At 48.0% G+C, this 21,804-nt stretch overlaps 1 protein-coding gene and 1 long non-coding RNA gene across 3 annotated transcripts; one reads left to right on the top strand and one right to left on the bottom strand.

The window, feature by feature from the left end:
• Positions 1–3,014: 3,014 nt before the first annotated feature.
• On the bottom strand, positions 3,015–10,572 carry LOC147995503 (uncharacterized). 2 transcript variants are annotated; one of them, XR_015684369.1, is made up of 3 exons: positions 10,410–10,572; positions 6,855–8,434; positions 3,015–5,080 (listed from the first exon to the last, which is right to left on the bottom strand). It is a non-coding gene; the product is annotated as an uncharacterized LOC147995503 (long non-coding RNA). The 2 variants fall into 2 exon arrangements; XR_015684370.1 differs by having other exon boundaries at positions 6,855–8,447; positions 10,410–10,567.
• A 5,863-nt stretch (positions 10,573–16,435) lies between these two features.
• Positions 16,436–19,780, top strand: Dlx2 (distal-less homeobox 2). The gene is given in 3 exon segments (NM_001191746.2): positions 16,436–17,195; positions 17,601–17,785; positions 18,268–19,780. Coding segments are annotated over 3 exon segments (999 nt in total). The 5' UTR covers positions 16,436–16,786; the 3' UTR covers positions 18,673–19,780.
• The last annotated feature ends 2,024 nt before the right edge of the window (positions 19,781–21,804 follow it).

The following is a 21,804-nucleotide window of genomic DNA, read 5'->3' as shown; positions in this document are numbered from 1 at the left end:
ATCCTTTGAACAGTAGGTTTGACACGGAGTCTCCTGCCTTTCAAACTGGCCTTTAACTCTCCCTATGTAATAGACGGTGACCTTGAATCCCTGATCTTCCTGCTGGGTTTACCAACTCTGCACTTGCTTTGGGTAATTGTTTAACGCTATGTGTTCCAAAAGCACTGACTTTTGAATTCCAACAGGTCCCGCAGACGTCCTCAGACCTCAGGCAAACCGGCCCTGTAAGTACCACTGCTTTCATTCTCCTCCATTTTGCTAACCCTTCTTTCAAGCATGCGAATATTTCCAGTCCACAAAAAGCAATCTGAAGGGACGGCTACAACCTCAGAATATGAGCGAACCCAGGCTCTGACCGCCTATTCTAACAGTTCCCTAAAGCGAATTTCAATATGCAAATGTATGCTTTAAAATTAAGCTTCATTAAAATGCACTTACCAGTTTAAGTGGAGGCTGATTTTGTCACCACATTTGGAATTTAGATTCTTACTACTTTCAAACAAATGCTATGTAAACATGAAAATTAAGTAATCAAACGATCCTTTGCCCTCCTTCTCCCATACTCCTCTCTTGAAACTATCCAGAGGCTTCAAAATACAAATCCTGAAGTCACCCCATAAAGAACAGGAGTCCCATGGCTGTCCTTTATAGAAAGCACAGACGCATAAGTTCAAGGCCCAGGCAAATCTCCCAGATGCCCTCGAGCCCTCGAACCTGGCAGGAACTCAAAGAGCCTTGGCAGTCTTTTGCTCCTGCCCACATATCAGGTTCTAGTCCTGTAGGCCCACAGGGCCTCCACTCTCTCTACCCCTCCAGGTCCTTCTCCAGGCCTGGTTTCAAAAAGGGCCTTCTTGGTACCCTCTTCTATGGCTAGAAGGCCATGACAGAAAGACCAGAAAGAAAACAGGGCCCCTACTAGGAGTTTCCACTGCGCAAGCCTAGGCCAGAAAGTGTGTGTGACACCCCCCCCCCAAATCCCCGCCCTGGTAATAAAAAATGTACCTAAATGGGAACCACAAAACTGCCTCGGAATGAACTCTGCCCAGAACCACAGGCTTTTTGTTTTGTTTTGGGGTTTTGTTCCTTTGTTTGTTTGTTTGTTTGTTTGTTTGTTTGTTTGTTTGTTTCAAGCTGCCTTTATTTCCGTGTGAGAAATTACATGATTGGAAATTCAGTGCGCGTCAATCACCTTCCGTAAATTCATCCTTAAAGCATGCTTGATAAACTTATCTTTCTATTCTGACCTAATGAGCAGCAAGTTTAGAAAGAGGTCCAGTGTCATCGATGGGCAGGATTCGGAAGCAGTAACGCCTACCCTCACCCAATCAAACAGAGGCACTTTACTCCTCCCAAACCTGAACAAACCGGGATTGGGGGATGGAATTACAGGATAGAACACTTGCTGGGGTTAACATCCAGCATGAGAGAACTTCACTTAGAGGAGGGCATCCAACCAAAGAACCTGCGACCTGCCTGGAGCCTTGCCCTCTGCTTCCCTCAACGGTTTAGAGTTAGGGCTTTTGAGTCTTGGTCCTTGTTGGTCTCAGACCCAGAGTTTAAGGCGGGGTGACCTCAGGTGAATCACTTAACCTTTCCAGCCTTATTATCTTAATTGGCTCCCTGGACGATTGCCCTTGTTACTATTTCTTTCTCTATGAATGACCAAACTAGACCTATCTTCTCTTCTTTCCTTTGCCTCAGTGTACCTGGGCTACAGGTTCCATGCAAAACCCTCCTGCTCCTCGTTGGGGACCTCTGAGTGTGGTATAGAAAGCGTGTTAAATTTCTTTATTTTTATTTATTAGTATGGGGGAGAGTTGGACGGGCCATGGTGCACATTCGGAGACCAGAGGACAGCTTTGTGGAATCAGTTCTCTCCTTCCACTTCTAAGTGAGTTCCTGGGATCAAACTCAGGTCGTCAGACTTGCAAGGCAAGTGGCTTTTACCTGCCCAGCCATCTCACTACCCCCCACTATGTAAAGGTTTTAATAAGAGTCTTAGAGATTGTAAGGCAGAGCCAACCTGTGGCAAAGAGCAAGGCGTGCTTTTATCCTACATAATTAAAGAGCTCGCTAAACCTGTTAGCACATTCACATCTTAAAAAAAAAAAAAACTGGGGGTTGGGGATTTAGCTCAGTGGTAGAGCGCCTGCCTAGGAAGCGCAAGGCCCTGGGTTCGGTCTCCAGCTCTGAAAAAAAAAAGAACCAAAAAAAAAAAAAAAAAAAAAAACCTGTGCTTTTTGTTTTTTTCCTGGAAGCAGATCCCGCTGGTGGCCTCCAGACATTTCTGTTGGTAACTACAACAAAAACATGCTTTACTTAGCAACTAAAAACAAGCATGTGTTTTGCATGTTTGTACATACACGTAAATACATATTATTCATGTAAATATACATGTAGGTACATACGTACTTTTTTTTATAAAATAAGAACTTTATGCACACTGCTATTTTCATTTCTTTTTAAAAAAATTATTGCTTTTTAAAAAGGTTTATTTAGTTTGGGCCGGGCAGTGGTGGCCCAGGTCTTTAATCTTAGCAAAGGCAAAGGCAGGTGGGTCTCTGTGAGTTTAAGACCAGCATGGTGTTTTCCAGGATGGACAGGGCTACACAGAGAAACACTGTCTCAAATAGACAAACGAATAAACAAGGTTAACTTATTTTATTTTATTTGTGTGTGTGTGTGTGTGTGTGTGTATCAGTGTTTTGCCGACACATATGTCTGTGTATCATTCATATGCCTAGTGCCCAGAGAGGCCAGAAGAGTCTAGACCTGGAGTTATAGGTGATTGTGAGCTGCCCCGTGGGTGGTGGGAATTTAACTGACCTGCAAGAGTATCCAGTGCTCTTAACCAATGAGCCATCTCTCCAATCTCTTCACTCCTTTTCATTTTTTTATGCTGAACACAATCCTTGCATTCCATTTTATAGCCCAATAATTATTGTGCATAAGTAGGTTATAGTCGATAAAAGTCAACACTAAAATGACCCAGATGTTAGATTAGCAGACAAGAATTTTAAAGGAGCTTACTTTATTTCTGAAGATGTAAAGTAAGGTCATAATTAATAAACAGAAAAATCTGAACAAAGACACAAACCTCCTTCCAGACATGATAATTCACACCTCTAATCCCAGAATTTGGGACGTAAAAGCAGGAAAATCAGGAATTCCAACTATATAGTGGGTTATTTCCAGATAGGTGTTATTATATTAAGCTGGTATAAACTTATTTATTTTGGACACAAAGTCTTGCTATGTAGTTTAGAATGGCCTTGAATTCAACAACATTCTTCTTTAGCTGCGTTGAGTGCTGGGGTTATAGGTGTGTTCCAAGATGCCAGGAATGTGCATATAGTTCTGTAATAACATGAGTTTTCATTTCTCTGGGATGTACAGGTTGTTCACCTATTTCTTTCTGTTTGGGATTGGTTCTAATGCTTTGAATTAATCTGGCTGCCAAAATAGGGAATCTGTATGTCCAAACACTGAAGGTCCTTGTCCCCAGTTGTTTTTTGATTGATCAATAAAGAGCCAACAGCCAATGGCTGGGCAGGTTTACTGAGGCAGGAATTGAGTATATGTGTGGACTAGGATCTGGAAGAGAGGAAGGAGAGATCAACACATCTCAGAAGGAGATGGATCAGATTTACAGCTGCAGAAGAAAATTTATTTAAAATGACAGTGAGAAGGGAAAGTGGCCCTATGGGAAGGGCTGCCCAAAGGGCAGCAAAAATAAAATGTAGGTTTAGGTGTTGAGCCAGGAGTACTGGAGGGAAATGTATGCTAGCTGGGCGGAGGATTAGAACTGCCCAACTTTAAAGCCAGTAAAGGCATATTTAGAATTAACTGGTGTGTGTGTGTGTGTGTGTGTGTGTGTGTGTGTGTGTGTGTGTGTGTGTGTTTCATTCTTGAATCCAGATTGCTCCAGGGTGGGTGCAGCAAGCTCGTGGGCACAGAGACTGTTTCACTATGTAGCAGGGACTGGCCTAGACCTTAATATGTTGACCAGACTGGCTTTGATCTCGCAGACATCCCAAGTGCTTTTGTCTCTGCCTCCCAAGTGCTGAGATTAAAGATATGCCCTGAGGTGGAGAAAGATGTTTGACCGGTTACCTGCTCAGGGAACTGAGCTTCCAGATACCACAGAACTGGTGCACATGTGAACCTAGCCCAGAAGCTATCTCCAAACGATAACTGCTTGAAAGCAAAAATTCATTTTCTCCCAGACTTTCCCTGGGTGTTCAAACCATACTCAGGGCAGGTCCCGTGCCCAGCAGTAGATGGCCAATACAAAACAAACTCAGTGGTAGTATTGGAGTTTTTTGTTTACTTGTTTGTTTGTTTGTTTTTGCCTCATAACAAAAGGTTTTGTCCGGGCTTCTCTTTTTAACCATACGGATCTTTCATTTATATATTATGGTTTCTGATTTTGTTTCTATTAGTTTTTTGCACAGGTAGATCTGGGTGTTTTAACATCTGCGTGTGTTTCTTGTGCTTTTTCTTTGGCTCCCCCCCCCCGTTTGTTTTTCATTTGTTTTAATTTTTATTATTTTTTTAGATCCTGTTTGTTTTCTAATGACGGAGGGAAAGGGGATGTGGGTTTGGGTGGGTGGAGAAGTTGGGAGGATGTGGGATGAATTTAGAGACAGGAAACTGTAATCAGAATATATTGTATGAAAAAATCTATTTAAAAAAATCAGAACACACATACCATAGAATTTACTGAGCAATAAAAACCATCAACTACTCATGGACACAATAACCTGATTGAACTTCTAGAGATGTGGGCTTAGATTTTTCAAAAGCTACTTTAATAAACAGTTCTCAAATGCTTCCACCCCACTTCTATCCCACTGTCCAAAGGTAGGGGAGAAAAGACGGTAAACAGGACAAGGGGATGGGGACCTGTTTAGAATCACCTTGGGGTGATTCCAATCTTCACTGTCAGGATACCAGCAGTCCAGTTCAAAAGTGTCACCAAAGAATTAGCCATGGCAGCATGATCCAGCAGAAACTGACGGGGCTGAACAGAATTACCACAGAGCCACCAGGACCAGCCGGAATGCCAGGAGTTCTCTGCCTGTCTCAATGAACCAAAGATTAGTGAAGATGAGACCAGCGAAATGCTGCACAGCTAGCCATGCAAGTGTCCTGTCGCTGTCACTGAGTCCTATTAATACTTTCTCCAAACATCACGTGTCCTCTCACAGATCACGCCTCAGCAAAACACCACTCGAGTCTGCATCACATGACACAACCAGAAACTTCTACTTAAGCTAAGCACTAAGAAGGAAATTCCCAAAGCTTTCATATCGTACCATTCTATTTATAGAATCTTTACCGAAGAGATAAAGTTATAGTAGTAGAGAGATTAGTGGCTGCAGGGTGTTAAGTGGAGGTGGCAAGTTCAGAGTCAACCACGAAAAAGTAACATGAAGGGTCCCTGGAGAGAGAGAAATATCCCTGGGAAATGATCCATATTGGTCTCAGTGTCCTGATCATTAAAATTTCATTTCACTTGTATCTTATAGGCTTTGTACCCTACAAAGGATACAACATTTCACCGTTTAGTCACCTCTTACAGCTGACTAGAACCCTATGGTTATGTCAAGATAAAAAGTTCAGTTACAATATTTTTCCTCGGGCCGGTGGTGGTGATGCACCTTTTAAAAAAAATTATTAATCATTCCGTTCATTTACATCTCAGATGATATCCCGGTTACCCCCACATGCAACCATCCCATGTGCCCTCTCCTACCTCCCCTTTGACTCTATGAGGGAGCTCCTCCCCCACTCATTCCAGCCCCACCGCTCCAGCATCCCCCTACACTGGTGCATCAAGCCTCCATAGGACCAAGGGCTCCCCCTAACCACTGATGTCAGACAAGGCCGTCCTCCACTACAGATGTACCTGGAGCCATGGGTCCCTCTCTGTACACTCCTTGGCTGGTGGTCTAGTCCCTGGAAGCACTGGGTGGTCCAGCCAACTGACATTACTCTTTCTATGGGGTTGCAATCCCCCAGCTTCCCCTCTGGGTCCCCGAGTTCAGTCTGATGATTGGATGCTAGCATCCACCTCTGCACTGGTCAGGTGCTGGCAGAACCTCCCAGGGAACAGCCACACCAGGTTCCTGTCAGTAAGCACATCTTGACCACAGCAGCAACAGTGTCAGAGTTTGGAGTCTACAGACAGGATGGATCCCCAGGTGTGGTGGTCCCCGGATGGCCCTTCCTTCAGTCTCTGCTCTATTTCTTCTTCTTCTTTTTTTTTTTTCCGGAGCTGGGGACCGAACCCAGGGCCTTGCGCTTGCTAGGCAAGCACTCTACCACTGAGCTAAATCCCCAACCCCCTCTGCTCTATTTCTTGTCCTTGTCTTTCCTTTGGACAGGAACACTTCTGGGTTAAAAACTTTGAGATGATGGGTGTCCCCATCCTCGACTGGGCCCGTTCCTATCTACTAGAGGTCCACACTACAGGTTCTATCCCCCTTCGCTGCGCATGTCAGCTGAAGTCATCCCTGTTGGGTCCTGGGAGCCTCTTGTTTCCCTGGTGTCCGGGACCCTCCAGTGGCTACTGCCAGTTCCTCATCCCCCACTGCCACATATTTTTATTCGATTTCTTGACCCTCTGTACCTCTCTCCTGCCCCCTCCAATACCTGATCCTGCTCCCCTTCCCCCACCTCCCTCCCAGGTAACCCCTCCTTCCACCTCCCAAGATTGTCCTGTTCCCCACTCTATGCAGGACTGAAGCATCCACACACTGGTCTTCCTCCTAAGCTCCGTATGGTCTGTGGGTTGTATCATGGGCACTGTGAGCTTTTGGGCTAATATCCACTTATCAGTGAGTACATACCATGTGTGTTCTTTTCTGACTGGGTTACCTCACTCAGGATATATTCTAGCTCCATCCATTTGCCTGCGAATTTCATGAAGTCATTGTTTTTAATAGCAGAATAGTATTCCATTGCATAAATGTACCACATTTTCTGTATCCATTCCTCCTGTGAAGGACATTTGGGTTCTTTCCAGCTTCTGGCTATTCTAAATAAGGCTTCTATGAACATAGTAGAGTATGTGTCCTTGTTACATGTTGGAGCACCTTTTGGGTATATGCCCAATAGTGGTATAGCTGGGTCTTCAGGTAGAACTGTTTCCAATTTTCTCAGGAACTTCCAGATTGATTTCCAAAGTGATTGTACCAGCTTTCAGTCCCACCAGCAATGAAGGAGTATTCTTTTCTCCACATCCTCTCCAGCATCTGCTGTCACCTTAGTTTTTGATCTTAGCTATTCTGACTGGTGTGAGGTGGAATCTCAGGGTAGTTTTGATTTGCATTTCCCTGATGACTAAGGATGTTGAACATTTCTTTATGTGATTCTCAGCCATTGGAGATTCCTCACTTAAGAATTACTTGTTTAGCTCTGTATCCCATTTTTTAATAGGGTTATTTGGTTCTCTGGAGTTTAACTTCTTGAGTTCTTTGTATATTTTGGATATTAGCCCTCTATCAGACGTAGAGTTGGTAAAAGCCTTTTCCCAGTCTATGGATTGCCATTTTGTTCTATTGACAGTGTCCTTTGCCTTACAGAAGCTATGCAGTTTTGTGAGGTCCCATTTCTCAATTGTTGATCTTAGAGCATGAGCTATTGGTGTTCTGGTCAGGAAATTTTCTGCTGTGTTCAAGGTTCTTTCCTACTTTCTCTTCTATTAGACTCAGTGTTTCTGGTTTTATGTAGAGGTCCTTGATCCACTTGGACTTGAGCTTTGTACAGGAGATAAAATGGATCGATCTGCATTCTTCTACATGCTGACTGCCAGTTGAACCAGCACCATTTCTTGAAAATGCTGTCTTTTTTCCCCACTGGATGGTTTTAGCTTCTTTGTCAAAGATCAAGTGACCATAGATGTGTGGGTTCATTTCTGGGTCTTCAGTTCTATTCCATTGATCTGCCTGCCTGTCTCTGTACCAATACCATACAGCTTTTATCACTATTGCTCTGTAATACAGCTGGAGGTCAGGGATGGATGGTGATTTCCCCAGAAGTTCTTTTATTGCTGAGAATAGTTTTTGATATTCTGGATTTTTTTTGTTATTCCAGATGAATTTGAGAATTGCTCTTTCTGTCTCTGTGAAGAATTGAGCTGGAATTTTGATGTGGATTCCATTGATCTGTAGATCGCTTTTGGTAAAATGGCCATTTGTCCTATGTTAATCCTGCCGATCCATGAGCATGGGAGATCTTTCCATTGTCTGAGGTCTTCTGCAATTTCTTTCTTCAGAGACCTTATGAATATCGATGCAAAAAATACTCGATAAAATCTCACAAACTGAGTCCAAGAACTCATCAGAATGATGATCCATCATGATTAAGTAGGCTTCATCTCAGGGATACAGGGATGGTTCAATATGCAGGAATCCATCAATGTAATCCACTATAGAAACAAACTCAAAGGAAAAAAAAAAACACATGATCATCTCATTAGATGCCTTTGACAAAATACAACACCCCTTCATGATAAAAGTCCTGGAAAGATCAGGAATTCAAGGCCCATACCTAAACATAGTAAAAGCCATATAGCAAACCAATAGCTAACATCAAACTAAATGGAGAGAAACTCAAAGCAATCCCACTAAAATCAGGGACAAGACAAGGCTGCCCACTCTCTCCCTACTTATTCAATATAGTACTCAAAGTTCTAACCAAAGCAATTAGACAACAAAAGGAGACCAAAGGAATACAAATTGGAAAGGACGGAGTCAAGGTAGCACTGTCTGCAGATATGATAGTGTACATAGCAACATTCGACAGGCAAGCTGTGTGAACAAAAGGGTATATTTTGTGACACACCATGACACACCAAAGCTCCCGTGGCATGATTTTTTTTTCTGTTTGCAGGGGGATAACAAGGACAAAGATCAGAAATGGAAGGACTGGAAAATGAGTGGGATTGGGGTGCAGGATGTGAAATTTACAAAGAGTCAATGAAAAAAGAAAAAAGACAAAGAAAACACCCTGTAAGTGTGCCTACAGCCAGATTTTTTTTTTTCCCAGAGCTGGGGACCGAACCCAGGGCCTTGCACTTGCTAGGCAAGCGCTCTACCACTGAGCTAAATCCCCAACCCACTACAGCCAGATCTTATGAAGGCATATATTGGCTGAGCTTCCCTCCTTTACTATAAAATAACATAAGCAAAACAATTATTTAGGTGTGGGTGGGCTCTTTTGTGTATATATTAACTCAAAAAGTGTCAGAAGAAAAAAAGTTTAATTATCTTGAAGTACCAAAGGGGAAGGGACAGTGAGAGGGACGTCACCAAAGTTGTAAAATCTTCTGGAGCAGGCGTGCCGCTCAGGGCTAAACCCCCTCACGCACGGGCAACTCCCAGCATAAACAAAAATAAAAAGGTAGCTGTCTGCACACACACGGTACACAGACATACATGCAGGCAAGTTACCCACACACGTAATAAAATAAAAATAATTTAAAAACCAAATGTTCTGAATGGAGAGTGAAAGCAGTAGCAAAAGGGGGGTGGGGAGGTTGGGACCAGTGAAGGGGCCCAGGGCCGAGCCTGGCCACCTGATTTAGATCCCTGAGACCCATGTGGTGGAAGAAAAGAGAATCTACCCCTTCAGGTTGCCCTCTGATCTCCACACATGCATGGGCAGCCCTGCAGTTGTGGACACAAAATAAATTATTTGTATCGGGAAGAGGTGATGGGGAGGGAGAGAAAAGAAAAACAGGAAGGGAGGGAGGGAGGGAGGGGCTGGGAAATCAGTTTGGTATTAAGAGCACTGGCTGCTTTTCCAGAGAACAGAGGTTGGATTCCCAGCACTCACAGGGCACCTTACAATAGTCCAAAACTCCAATCCAGGGAATATAAGTCCCTCTTCCAGCCTCTACCCCTACAGGTATACAAGAGGACATATAACAGGATATATGCAAGATACATATATCTGTATATATGTGTGTACACTGATACAGATAAAACACCCGAACACAAATAATACAACTACTAATACTAATACTAATAATTTTAAAGTAAAGAATAGCGGTGTTCAAATTTGACTATAAACAAAACCAACAGTTAATCTATACAATGTGAAGAAATTTCCTACATTACAACTCAACTGAAAAAAGTAGCAAACAGTGGTGAGGGGCCCAAAAAGGCAGGTAGTTCTCACAAGAAAACCAAATAACTACAGAAAAAAACAACAACAACAAAAAACAAACAAACAAACAAACAAACAAACCAACACACACAAGAACGGCCTGCCCTGTCTTCCTCTGATAATCCCAGTGGGAGCAAATGGGATTGCTTTGAGCCTACAAGTCCCAGGCCAGCCTAGGGCAACATAGTGCGACTGACTACAACAAACATTAGCAAATTGCTCAGCCACGCTACCTGAAATTGAAGTCCGAGAGTTTCCTCTGCATCTCTCTCCGCTTTGAGAGAGAGAGAGAGAGAGAGAGAGAGAGAGAGAGAGAGAGAGAGAGAGAGAACGAACTAAGAGAACAGCAGGGAAGCCTGTAAGCCCTATCCCTGCTCTTGGCTTGGTACCTGGTCTGACTGGTACCTGGAAAAAGTTCTGAGTTCCAGGATCCCCTCCCCTCCTGCCATGACCTTCCACTGAACCAAGTCCAAGCTGGACTCTGGTCACTGCCTCTGTCCTCTGTCTCTCACCTCTACCAGAAGCCTGCTTACTCCTGGGTGAGGAAAATAAAAATGGGACAGTGTCCCCACGGCTCCTGCAAAAAAAAAAACAAGGAGCCTAGAGCACTAGAGCGGAGAAAGCCTCAGAGGGTTTACCAGAAAGCTGGCGGATTGGAGAACTTGAAATGGTATGTTGCAGGTAATAATTCTAGCTGCTGCGTTCCGCAGGAGAGCCGGGGAACACCCACAAGGTCAGCTCAATAGTTCAAGACCACAAAGTCTCATTCTCCAGATCCTCCTGGTTACCATCTGGCCTTGTATTTAAGCTCGGTGACACTACTCTTTAGTTCGAGATGAGACTACAAATAAATGTGACCTGCAGAAAGCCTAACTAGAGTCTAAGACCTAGAAAGCCCATTTCAAGTTGGAGAAGCATGCCGTACTGACAATTGGAACTGCGCTTGGGGAGTCGAGGAGTCCACACAAGGGGTTTTCTGCTTTGCCCTCCAAGAGTTGCCGCACAGGTTACCACCTGCCAGCGGGAGCTAAGCCTGGCCCTTCCTTCTGTCCAGTTGTTGGTTGGTTGGCTCCATCTCCCAGGCCCAAGAGTGAGGCTACAGCTCTCCTACCTGAAGCAGGACACTGCAAGGGGGCCCTCGGGGACTAGAGCAGGAGTGAGTGCCAAGATGTTTTTTGGGAGAGGATTGTTTTCTTTTCAGCTTGTTCTCTGGCCTCCTAGAGATCAGTTCTCTTCTCCCTTTGGGTGCTACAGAAGGTGCAGAGAGCACCGGGGAGAGAAGTGTAGCATTCCATCAGCGCTAACCCTCCTGGCCTGGGCACGAGGATGGGACAGCTGTTAGCCATGGAGATTTTGTGTTTCTCCTGCTCACTGACTCAGAACGTAGAAAACCCACAGAACATAGAGGAGCCCTAGGTCAGTGCTGTGCTAACCGGATGGCCAGGAACCCACTCTGGATAGGGCTGGGGAAACGGGATGGTGATTGGGTCTGAGTTCTACCAGCATGCTGGACTGTTACCCAGCTCTGTGGGAAGAGTCAGGGCTTTCTGCTTGAAGTGCCTTGGAAAGTGGAGAGCGAAGGGGATCCCTGTCCTTCTCTGAAGGGACAATGTCCTTGAAGCTCATCCTGGCCACTGCTTTCTCTTCTTCACCAGCCTTCTCTTGGTCAAAGACTTGAACTCTTCTGTTTGTAGTCTTCCCAACTGACGTGAGATAGGTCAACTAGAGTCCTGAGGGGGGGAAGTCTTGGGGCTACAGAGGTGTGCTCCACCTTGGGGGTATTACTGTCCCTTCTACCACATCCTACCAGACAACACAAGGGTGTTGTGCACCCTTTATCTTCAGTCCACAAATCTAGTCCCTAAGCAAAAGCACCCTTGCAGGGACCAAATCTAGACTCTACCTTTTGTCCTTGTCATAAACAAGAGACCTAGGCTATGACTTTGTTTCCCTCTCTGAATTCTACACCGTTCTATGGAACCCTCAGAGCTAAGATGGATGGCAGAAGCTCAGGCCGATGAGTGCCCAACTGGTACACTCTAGGATACGTTCTAGCAACGTCCTTCTCCAGCGCACTGTGAGCCATGGACCTTAGTAACCCCCAGATCTAGACACTATGCTATAACAAGAAAGCACCAGTAGTGAGATTGGGAGCAGTAGAGCGCCTTGAACTCAGGAACCACTTAAGGTGGGGAAAGGAGAGGCAAAGATGCCCCCTAGGGAGCTATAAGGAAAGTTCAGACCAAGGGAACCCATCCACTTAGCTGGACTAACCAAGCTCAGCCCCGGAGAGTGTACATTGTGACCTCTTGCTGAGCCTAGGAAGGAAAAATGAAACACAAATGTGAGTTTTCAAGAATACAGGCTCTGGATATGGATCAGTGGCTAAGAGCACTGACCCACTCTTCCAGAGGTCCTGAGTTCAATTCCCAGCAACCACCTACTGGCTTACAACCATCTGTAATGGGACCTGATACCCTCTGCTGGTGTGTCTGCAGACAGCTACAGTGTACTACTCATATATGTAAAATAAATAATTCTTTTTTTTTTTTTTTCGGAGCTGGGGACCGAACCCAGGGCCTTGCGCTTGCTAGGCAAGCGCTCTACCACTGAGCTAAATCCCCAACCCCAAAATAAATAATTCTTAAAGAATACAGGCTCTGGCCGTCTGTCCCTGTGAAGGCTTAAGGGATGGGACACCTTTTGGCTCCCTGTAAGCCTTGTCCCTCAAGGCTGCCTAGGAGCTCTCGCTGGGAGAACCAGTGTTAAAAACACTAACATGGACTTTCTGGGGTAGCCGTGTGACTGTGGCAGAGAAGCCAGTATGGGACAGAAAGGACCAGGAGGTTCTCCAGAGACAACCCTCTGCCCTTTCCCACAGCTTCGAGTTCTAGGACAAAGCTCAAGAGATTTAAAAATTGCAGATCTCCAGAAGTACTTCTGTATAGATGATACCCCTAACACACACACGCGCGCACACACACACACACACACACACACACACACACACACACACGCACACACACCAAGCATCACTTCTGGGACCAGCGGTAAGGAAAGATTCACCCTGGGACCCTGGCCAGAGAGCAGATAGTCAAACTAGCCTTGAAATATGCAGGCCAGCACAGAAGCCCTGGGGGAGAGGGGAGGCGGGTGCCTTGTTTCCCAGATCACACCTCTCTGCTCAGTGCAGGACACCCTGTAGACAAGCAGAGGCAAAGTCCTGGCCCAAGAGAAGTCTAGAGAATCTGGGCCAGCAGGGAGGGGGTGGAGGCCTAAGTGAACCTGCACTCTCCAGCTTGGAGCCTCTGGAAATCCTGGGTGTTTGAGGCTTACCCTAAACACCACTGGGATTTGTGCTGGAGCAGCAGAGAAGGCAGCTGGCTGACAGCTGGAGTTGGGTGAAGCACCTGATGCAAAAGAAGTCATTTTCTTCAATCCAAGGGCCTCAGTGTTCATCCCTACAAAGGGAATGGGTGGATCAAGCCAGGCGCCTCAAGCTACACCTGAGGAACAGGCTCCAAACTGAGATGTGTTGAAACACACAGTCTACACTGAGACACCTAACCCTCCTCTAGTAGGTCTAGGCAGAGTAGAAGAACTCTAGGCTAAGGATAACAACTGAAAGTAAAGAGGATGCACCAAGGCAGAGGGGCAAACTAGCCTCATTCAAGCAGTCAGTTTCCCTCTGATGTCATCACAACTCCCTCTTGAGGCCTCTTCAGTCTGAGGAGAGCAGAGTGGCTCTCCTCAGAACTGGGGATCAAAATATAAAACATCAACATTAATCAATACTTTGGGGCACTTGACTTTAGACCAAAGTGGAGAAATCCGTTAGCTATTTTTTACAAAGCAATCAGATAATTTGGGTGAACCTAGATTTTTTGGGGGGGGGGCTCATGCCTGTAATATCAGCGCTCACACAACTCAGAAGTAGGCAAGAGGATGGTTGTGAATTCGAAGCCAGACTCATCTACCATAGCAAGTTCCAGACTAGCTAGCCTGCACAGCGTCCTGAAATCATGCCTCAAGAAAACAAAATCAATAAATGAAACAAGATGTAGATTTGTGCCTGGTTTATCAGGACACTTCAAGCCTAGGTGTTTTTCCAGAAAGACAGCTATAGATGTCTCTCTTTCTCCTTCCAGCTCTCCTCTCTAGGCTCAAAGCTGCTTCCACTACCCAAACCCGCAGGGCACTTGTCTTGTGCCCAAGATAAAAGGGGGCTCATGTCCTATTTATTCCAGAATGATGCAGTTTTACAAATCTCAACTGACTTTAGACGTTACTGGGGATTGGGAAAGAAATGAAACGCAGAAAACTTTCCTCCATCATTAAGCCTCCAGGACACGCTTGATTGGCAACAAAGTAGCAGAGAAAGAATAATTTACATTTTTAATTTTGATTCTCAAGAAATTGCTTTCTTTTATTAGGGCAAAACAGCTACTAGTGTGGTGTCAGAGCACTGGGACTTGAAATCGAGCCACTAAAAGGCAATCTAGGTTAAAAACCGTGAGATACCATTGACGCACACAAAAGCGGCAGGGAGCAGTTTAAAGTCAATACGGTAGGGAGGGTCTGGTCTGGTGAGGGGAGTCCCACCCGGAGCGGAGCGTTTCTAATAAAACCCATTCTTCTCCATTCTCCAGGACTTCCTTAGCCAAGTGGCTGAGAACTAAATCCAGGCAGACTGGAAGGCGCATTACCTGCCTCATTATTCCGCTGTGTGAATTCTGGAGTTTTAATTACACACTTGCTTTTTCTGGGGAAGACCAAAGATCGTATTTTTTAAAGTATCAACTTGTTTTCCATTAGGCAGTTGTTGTAACAAGTTCTTTCAGTGACATGTTATGTCTTTAGGAAGGGATGCTTCAGATGGCGCGCACTAGCACAATTTTGTGGCTTTTAATTACTATTTTGTTCTTTTGGGGGGTTTCAGAGGCTGGCGCCTGGGCGTGATTAGACTGTCTACCAGGCCTGTAACAACCTCGTACACTGTCCACCAGGTGGCGCAACAAAGCAGGCGCTACCGCTAAATCTTCATTGGGGAGTCCACCACCACGACGAGTCCATTATCTTTCTACTGAAAAATCCCAGTCACCAGAGAGGGGAATTCTTCACTTGGACTTGAGAGAGAGGAGGGAGGGAGAGAGATAGAGATAGAGATAGAGATAGAGATAGAGATAGAGATAGAGATAGAGATAGAGATAGAGATAGAGATAGAGATAGAGATAGAGATAGAGATAGAGATAGAGATAGAGAGAAAGAATATATGAATATGAGAATGAATTAAAACAGCGGAGTAAGATCCTAAAACATGAAAATGTAAAATAAAGTACACGAAATAAAATTTTTTATATTATTGGTTATATTATCAAGGAAACATACTGGGATTTAAAAAATCTTGATAAGTCTCTAACATTACTTCAGTATTTTTTTTTCAATTTCCCTTTTCATAAAAACACCGATTCAAACGACTTTGAAGACTGTCTAGTCTGGCCTACCTTTCCCAAGGAGGAAACCTCAGAATCAGTTCCCAGCCAGAGGTTCAGATGTGCGTCATTAGGCCTTTATGTGTATGAGGAAAAGTGATTTCAAATACATTACTAGTAATAATACCTTTGGGCTTATAGAGCTCTTCTCTCAAGCAACAAGGAAAAACGTTAAATATTATCCAATTAATTGTCGTAATATCTCTGTGGGTAGGTTGGGAAGCACATGTTATTATACGCGGTTTATGGATAATTTAAATCAATTGACCATCAGGTGCAGAGTGGCTGACAAGAGTAAGTGCCAGCCAGGCACCTCTAGGGAAAGTGTCTGGAGAAAAAGGAGACAGAGCTGGCTCGGCCCTCTGCCTGGCTTTATTTGATTAAGGTGACCTCGGACAAGAGATGTAAATCCTTAGACTTGGCTCTTGCTAGCAGAGTGACATGGGAGACCCCACTTCTTTCCCGGAGACCAGACGCCTTCCGTCCTGTTGCGAGCCATCCTGCACCCCATCCAGCTCTAAATCCGGTACCCACTTTCTGCAGTGGTTGTACACACACACACACACACACACACACACACACACACACACACACACCGCGGTCGCCTTGCCCGCCACGAGACACGCGGGTCCCCGGGCCTCCGGGCCGCGGGGTCGCGGACTCTCGGCGCCCCGCGGCCCATTCCTTCTGATTGGCTGTTGCTAGGTGACGTTGCTTGCGGTCACGTGACAAGTGTTAAATGCCCACCCTGCAGGAGCCTGCCCGGCAGACAATCGTAAAGCTGCTCGGGGGTCGCTCACCTGCTCCCGCCTTCTGGAGCCCCTACCGGGCCTGACCGCTCTTGCCCCCTCCGTTGCCCGCCCCCCGCCCGAGCCGGGCCAGGAGCCGAGAGGCCGGGGAAGGATGCAGCCAGCAGCTGCGGTCCCGAGCCACGCACGGTGATCGCCTCCTCCAGGGGAGGAGGCGCCTAGACCGTAGCCTCATTTCTTGTTTTCCTCTCCCTCCCCCCTCCCCGTAATTACATTGGCTGCTGGAAGGGACCTGGAGAAATAGACGGAGGAGGCGCCTTGCAACCCCCTCTCGCCCGCCACCCGTGCTCTTTCCTGTCCCGGGTCAGGATGACTGGAGTCTTTGACAGTCTGGTGGCTGATATGCACTCGACCCAGATCACAGCCTCCAGCACGTACCACCAGCACCAGCAGCCCCCGAGCGGTGCGGGCGCGGGCTCTGGCGGCAGCAGCAACAGCAGCAGCAGCAACAGCAACCTGCACAAGCCCCAGGAGTCGCCAACCCTGCCGGTGTCCACGGCTACCGACAGCAGCTACTACACCAACCAGCAGCACCCGGCGGGTGGCGGCGGCGGGGGGGCCTCGCCCTACGCGCACATGGGCTCCTACCAGTACCACGCCAGCGGCCTCAACAACGTCTCCTACTCCGCCAAAAGCAGCTACGACCTGGGCTACACCGCCGCGTACACTTCCTACGCGCCCTACGGAACCAGTTCGTCCCCAGTCAACAACGAGCCCGGTAAGCATAAACTAGCCTCTAGGGTGACCAAGTCGCCCTGGCCACCGGGAGGGACGGGATAAGCGTGGGGTACGGGAGTCCGGAGCTCTAGTCTTGCACTCTGTCCATCTCTTGTTCCTGAACTCTGCCCAATCTCCAGCTGCGCGCGAATCACAGTTTCTCTGTCTCTCCACGCTCCGGGGGATAGAGCCTGAGGGCTGTTGGGCCAATTGGCGTGTTGTGAGTAGCGCATCGCTTTGCTACCCGCCTCTTCTTTCTCTCTTGCACAAGTCTCCCCGGTCCCTTGCAGGGTTCCGTGGCCCGGCCAGTCTGTGCGTGCTGAAGTTGTGAAGGCCTCCTCCAGGCTCTGGCTCTGAACTTTAAGACGGTTGGACGGTGGGTACTCACCATTCATTTTCGTTGCAGACAAGGAAGACCTTGAGCCTGAAATCCGAATTGTGAACGGGAAGCCAAAGAAAGTCCGGAAACCACGCACCATCTACTCCAGTTTCCAGCTGGCCGCCCTTCAGCGACGCTTCCAGAAGACCCAGTATCTGGCCCTGCCTGAGCGAGCCGAGCTGGCGGCCTCCCTGGGCCTTACCCAAACTCAGGTGAGCAAGGTGGGAGATGGCCTGGTTTAGCTAGGAAGCGGGCACGTTCGGAACAACTTTTCAGAAGTATACTTTCAACTGTGCTTTTTTTTCCCGGGCATCATAAACTTTTAGGCCCAACGCTAAAAAAAATTTTTTTTCAAAGGGGGCCGCCGCGTGGGAGGAAAGAAAATGACCCGGGTGGACAGAAATCTGACACTACAGTGCCTTCCCACTCGCTGCTGCTAAAGCGGGTGACATAACTGGCCTGACACCACACTCACAGAGCCTTGGTCACATAGTTAGGGCTCATCCATCAGCGTTTTTGTGATCCCTGCAATGTAGTCAGAAGCAGCGGGGCTCAGAGGCTGGGCAAGTGTTCTGTTCACCGGCCCAGGTTGCTCACTGGCCACCTCTAACCGTCCGCCGGTCTCCACTCCGCCAACCTCCTGCCCAGGTTCCTGCACTAAAGCTCGGGGGCTTTTCCTTTTTTTTCTACAAAGGTCAAAATCTGGTTCCAGAACCGCCGATCCAAGTTCAAGAAGATGTGGAAGAGTGGCGAGATCCCCACAGAGCAGCACCCTGGAGCCAGCGCTTCCCCACCATGTGCCTCCCCGCCGGTTTCGGCGCCAGCATCCTGGGACTTCGGCGCGCAACAGCGGATGGCGGGCGGCGGCCCAGGCAGCGGAGGCAGCGGCGCGGGCAGCTCCGGCTCCAGCCCGAGCAGCGCCGCCTCGGCTTTTCTGGGAAACTACCCGTGGTACCACCAGGCTTCGGGCTCCGCTTCACACCTGCAGGCCACTGCGCCACTTCTGCATCCCTCGCAGACTCCGCAGGCGCACCACCACCACCACCATCACCACCACGCAGGCGGGGGCGCCCCGGTGAGCGCCGGGACGATTTTCTAACCCTGAGCGATCAGCGCCAGAGACTTGAGAACTGAGACACCGTGTTCTTCAGCACGCGTACCGTAGCTAGAGGCTCAAACCTACCAGCCCGCGACCGCCACCCAGCCGTATTGGAAGTGACAACCAGGGGTGGCCCGTCTCGGAGCCACTCCTCGCACTGCCACGGAGCAGCCGGGAACAAGGAGGCCTCGTGGGATCCTCTAGTGCCAAGCCCGGCATCCCTGGCCTCAATTCCGACCTGAGCCCCGGCCACTTCTAGGCCATCCTCGGACTTGTCGCCCGGTCTCAGCCTCCTCATTGTAATCCTCAGGGTCCTTGGTCTCTCCAGGCCCTGAGCTGGGTCAGGCACAGGGACGCCTTCCCTGCCCTCGAGGCTTCCCGGCTCTCAGAGGCTCCTTTTTCCTCTCCTGCCCCAGGCCTCAGCTCCAGTCCGCTTCGGTTATTGACCTCCCTGGGTCCTACCCCATCCCATCACGTACCCCCTTGACCCCCGGGATCCCGCCGGTTCCCCCCCCCCTCCTGGGGGCTCATGAGGAGAATTCCCAGCTCTCCCAACTCTTCCCACCTCCCGCTTTCCCCAGGAACACTCCCTTAGCTCCTCGTCCATCACCAGTGGAGTTTTTTTATTTTTATTTTTTTAAAAGTTTAGGTGCCTTTGCGGATGACCTCATTTTGATGTTGAAAAAATGATTTTTTTAATATGTGGACGCTGCAAAAAATGTGTTTAAATTATCTTTTTTAAGATGAATTAAGGACTATTAGCCCGAACTTCGACGCAGAGTTTGTAAATAAGGGTGTCTGTGCAGATTTCCCCACATTTATTTGTATAAAATTTCTCATCTTTTCAGACATTTTTGTAAACCGCCCCCCAGTTGTGAAAGCTGCGACGTAGCAATGACCTCAGCAGCCCCTATGTTTTCCCCCTTTGAAAATTTTTCTCAGTTAAATTAAGCTACTGATTTGAATTTGTTTTTTATCTTGTCCTAAAAAATCTTTGTTCTTGAAATGCAAGGTATTTGGGGGTTATTTATTATGAAAGCAACATACTCTTAATGTTGATTTTACAATATGAAGAGATTATTTAAAATAAATTATTGTTTTCATTGGAGTGTGTGCTTTTTCCTTGGTGCCAGGGTTCCATCGGCTCAGACCTTGAGCGGGTCCCCTCCCCGGAATCGGATGAACAGAACTGCACATTTGCACCTTTCCGAGGCCTTAAGATGCAGTACAGTGCGAGAAGGGTACTCCTGCCTCGGTGAAGGGTTCAGCTCCTCCCACCCCCCCCCCCCCCCGCCCGAGTCCGCGCGCGGTTCTTCAGCCTAAGGCGGCGTGACTCACTCAGCGCCGGGCGGCTCCAGCCTCCGCCCGCCTGGTCCCTCTGGCGCCGGCGCCACCGCCCCGCGCCTGGGCGGTCTCCGCCGCCACCGCGTCCGTGGTGCTGGCTAGGCAGTGCACCCGAGCTGCCGCGGGCAACCAAATGTCCAGGACCTAAGCTCTGCAAGAGTCTGGGATAAGACTCCTACAATGGTCCCTCCCTCCGTTTGCCCCCGAGGCCCTTTGGGAGCTGGTTGATCCCAGAACTCAGTGAGTCACTCTCATGAAGCACGGTTGGCTGCTTTGGAATGCTGGGCAACCCCAGAACACAGTGCTGTACTAGTACACACACACACACACACACACACACACACACACACACACACACGTTACACATGCTGACACAAACATGAAAATGCAGTCAACGGCAGGCAGAGATGGATGGATGCACATTGCTGTGGAATGGTACACTTTGCACCTCACACTCTTCCAGAGGGACAGTCCATACAACACTCAGCTTCGCTTCCCACTATAGGCTTCACGTGACCAGCTCTCAGCGTCGGAAAGGACCCTACTTTCTGGCATTCCCTGCAAGTCTAAACTAAAAGTTTGTTTCACTGAAAGCGCTGGGCTCTGTTGTTAGAAGACTCCCCGCCCCGTATCAACCAGTGACTGTGAGACCTTGGGCAACCCTCTTAGCCCCTCTGTGCTGCAGTTTGCAGATCTCCACGATAGGAGAAATAATAACAGCTATGGCTCAGGAGAGTGAGCAACTTAATGAACCCCTAATGAGGCAATGATGTAACAAGGCCTGGCATGTGGTACGCACTAGATAAGTTTTGGCTACTTCGTATTTCCTATTACTGTTTTATCGCAGTGCTCCAAATCGGGAGAGGGGCGCTTTACTCATGAAGTCCGATGTTACTAAGAAACCTTTCTAACTTCGTCTTGAGTGGAAAAGTTAGGGATGGGGAGGCTCTGGTCCTTTTCTACGTGCGGCTTGAACTTCTGCCATTCCCTCCAAGGGATCAGTCTGTCCTGGAGAGGAAGTTAGGCACAGACCAGAAAACCCTGCTTGCTAAACTAAGGTCTTTTCTACTCCAGTTTGTGCAGGTCATCCACGTATCTTCAACTCGTATTTGGATGGAGGGGCCCAAACAACAAACAACCATAAAACTGAAGCGATTTTCTGGACTTAAAGCGGATACTGTTTTCTGATCAAACTGACGTTGGGTCTGCTCAGAGTGATCCAGGTTGGTCTCTGGAAATGAAGAGGTTGCACGGTTCAGAATGATCTGGGACTTGGAGCTACTGCCCACCAAATCACCATCTTAACCCCCCACACACCCCACTCCCAAATTCCACTTTGTGATGTGTGTGTCCCCCTGCGCGCCGATAGCTGGTACCAGCCTTTCTCCTGAGGTTATGCCCTCCCCTCTTTTGCGCGCACTCCCCTCCCCGGCTCCTGAAACCAGCCGGGAAAGACGGGGCAGTAAATTGGCTGGTGTCGAGGATCTGCAGCAGACAAGATGATTAAGAGGCCTACGCCGGAGCGCCCCGGGCAGGGAATGTCAGCCCAAGTTGGAATCACGCAACAGGCCTTGGCATGAGCCGAGCCTGGGAGCCCGGAGGGCGGGCGGCCCCTCTCCGGGGTGGGCCGAGGCCCCACAGACTCGCCGGAGTCACCAAACCTGGCACTCGGCGGCGGCGGGGTCGTACGGGGCCACGACGGGCCTTTCGCCCGGCAGTGGGCAAAGGAGGGTGCAGGAACCAGGGGGAAGGGGGCGTTCCCGCGAACAAGAAGGGCCAAAGAGGTCG

Source organism: Rattus norvegicus, chromosome 3 (genome assembly GCF_021556685.1).
Source record: "Rattus norvegicus strain SHRSP/BbbUtx chromosome 3, alternate assembly SHRSP_T2T, whole genome shotgun sequence".
Classification (NCBI taxonomy): Eukaryota; Metazoa; Chordata; class Mammalia; order Rodentia; family Muridae; genus Rattus; species Rattus norvegicus.
Note: the sequence above shows the minus strand (reverse complement) of the source record. Positions and strands in the feature narration are given on the sequence as shown.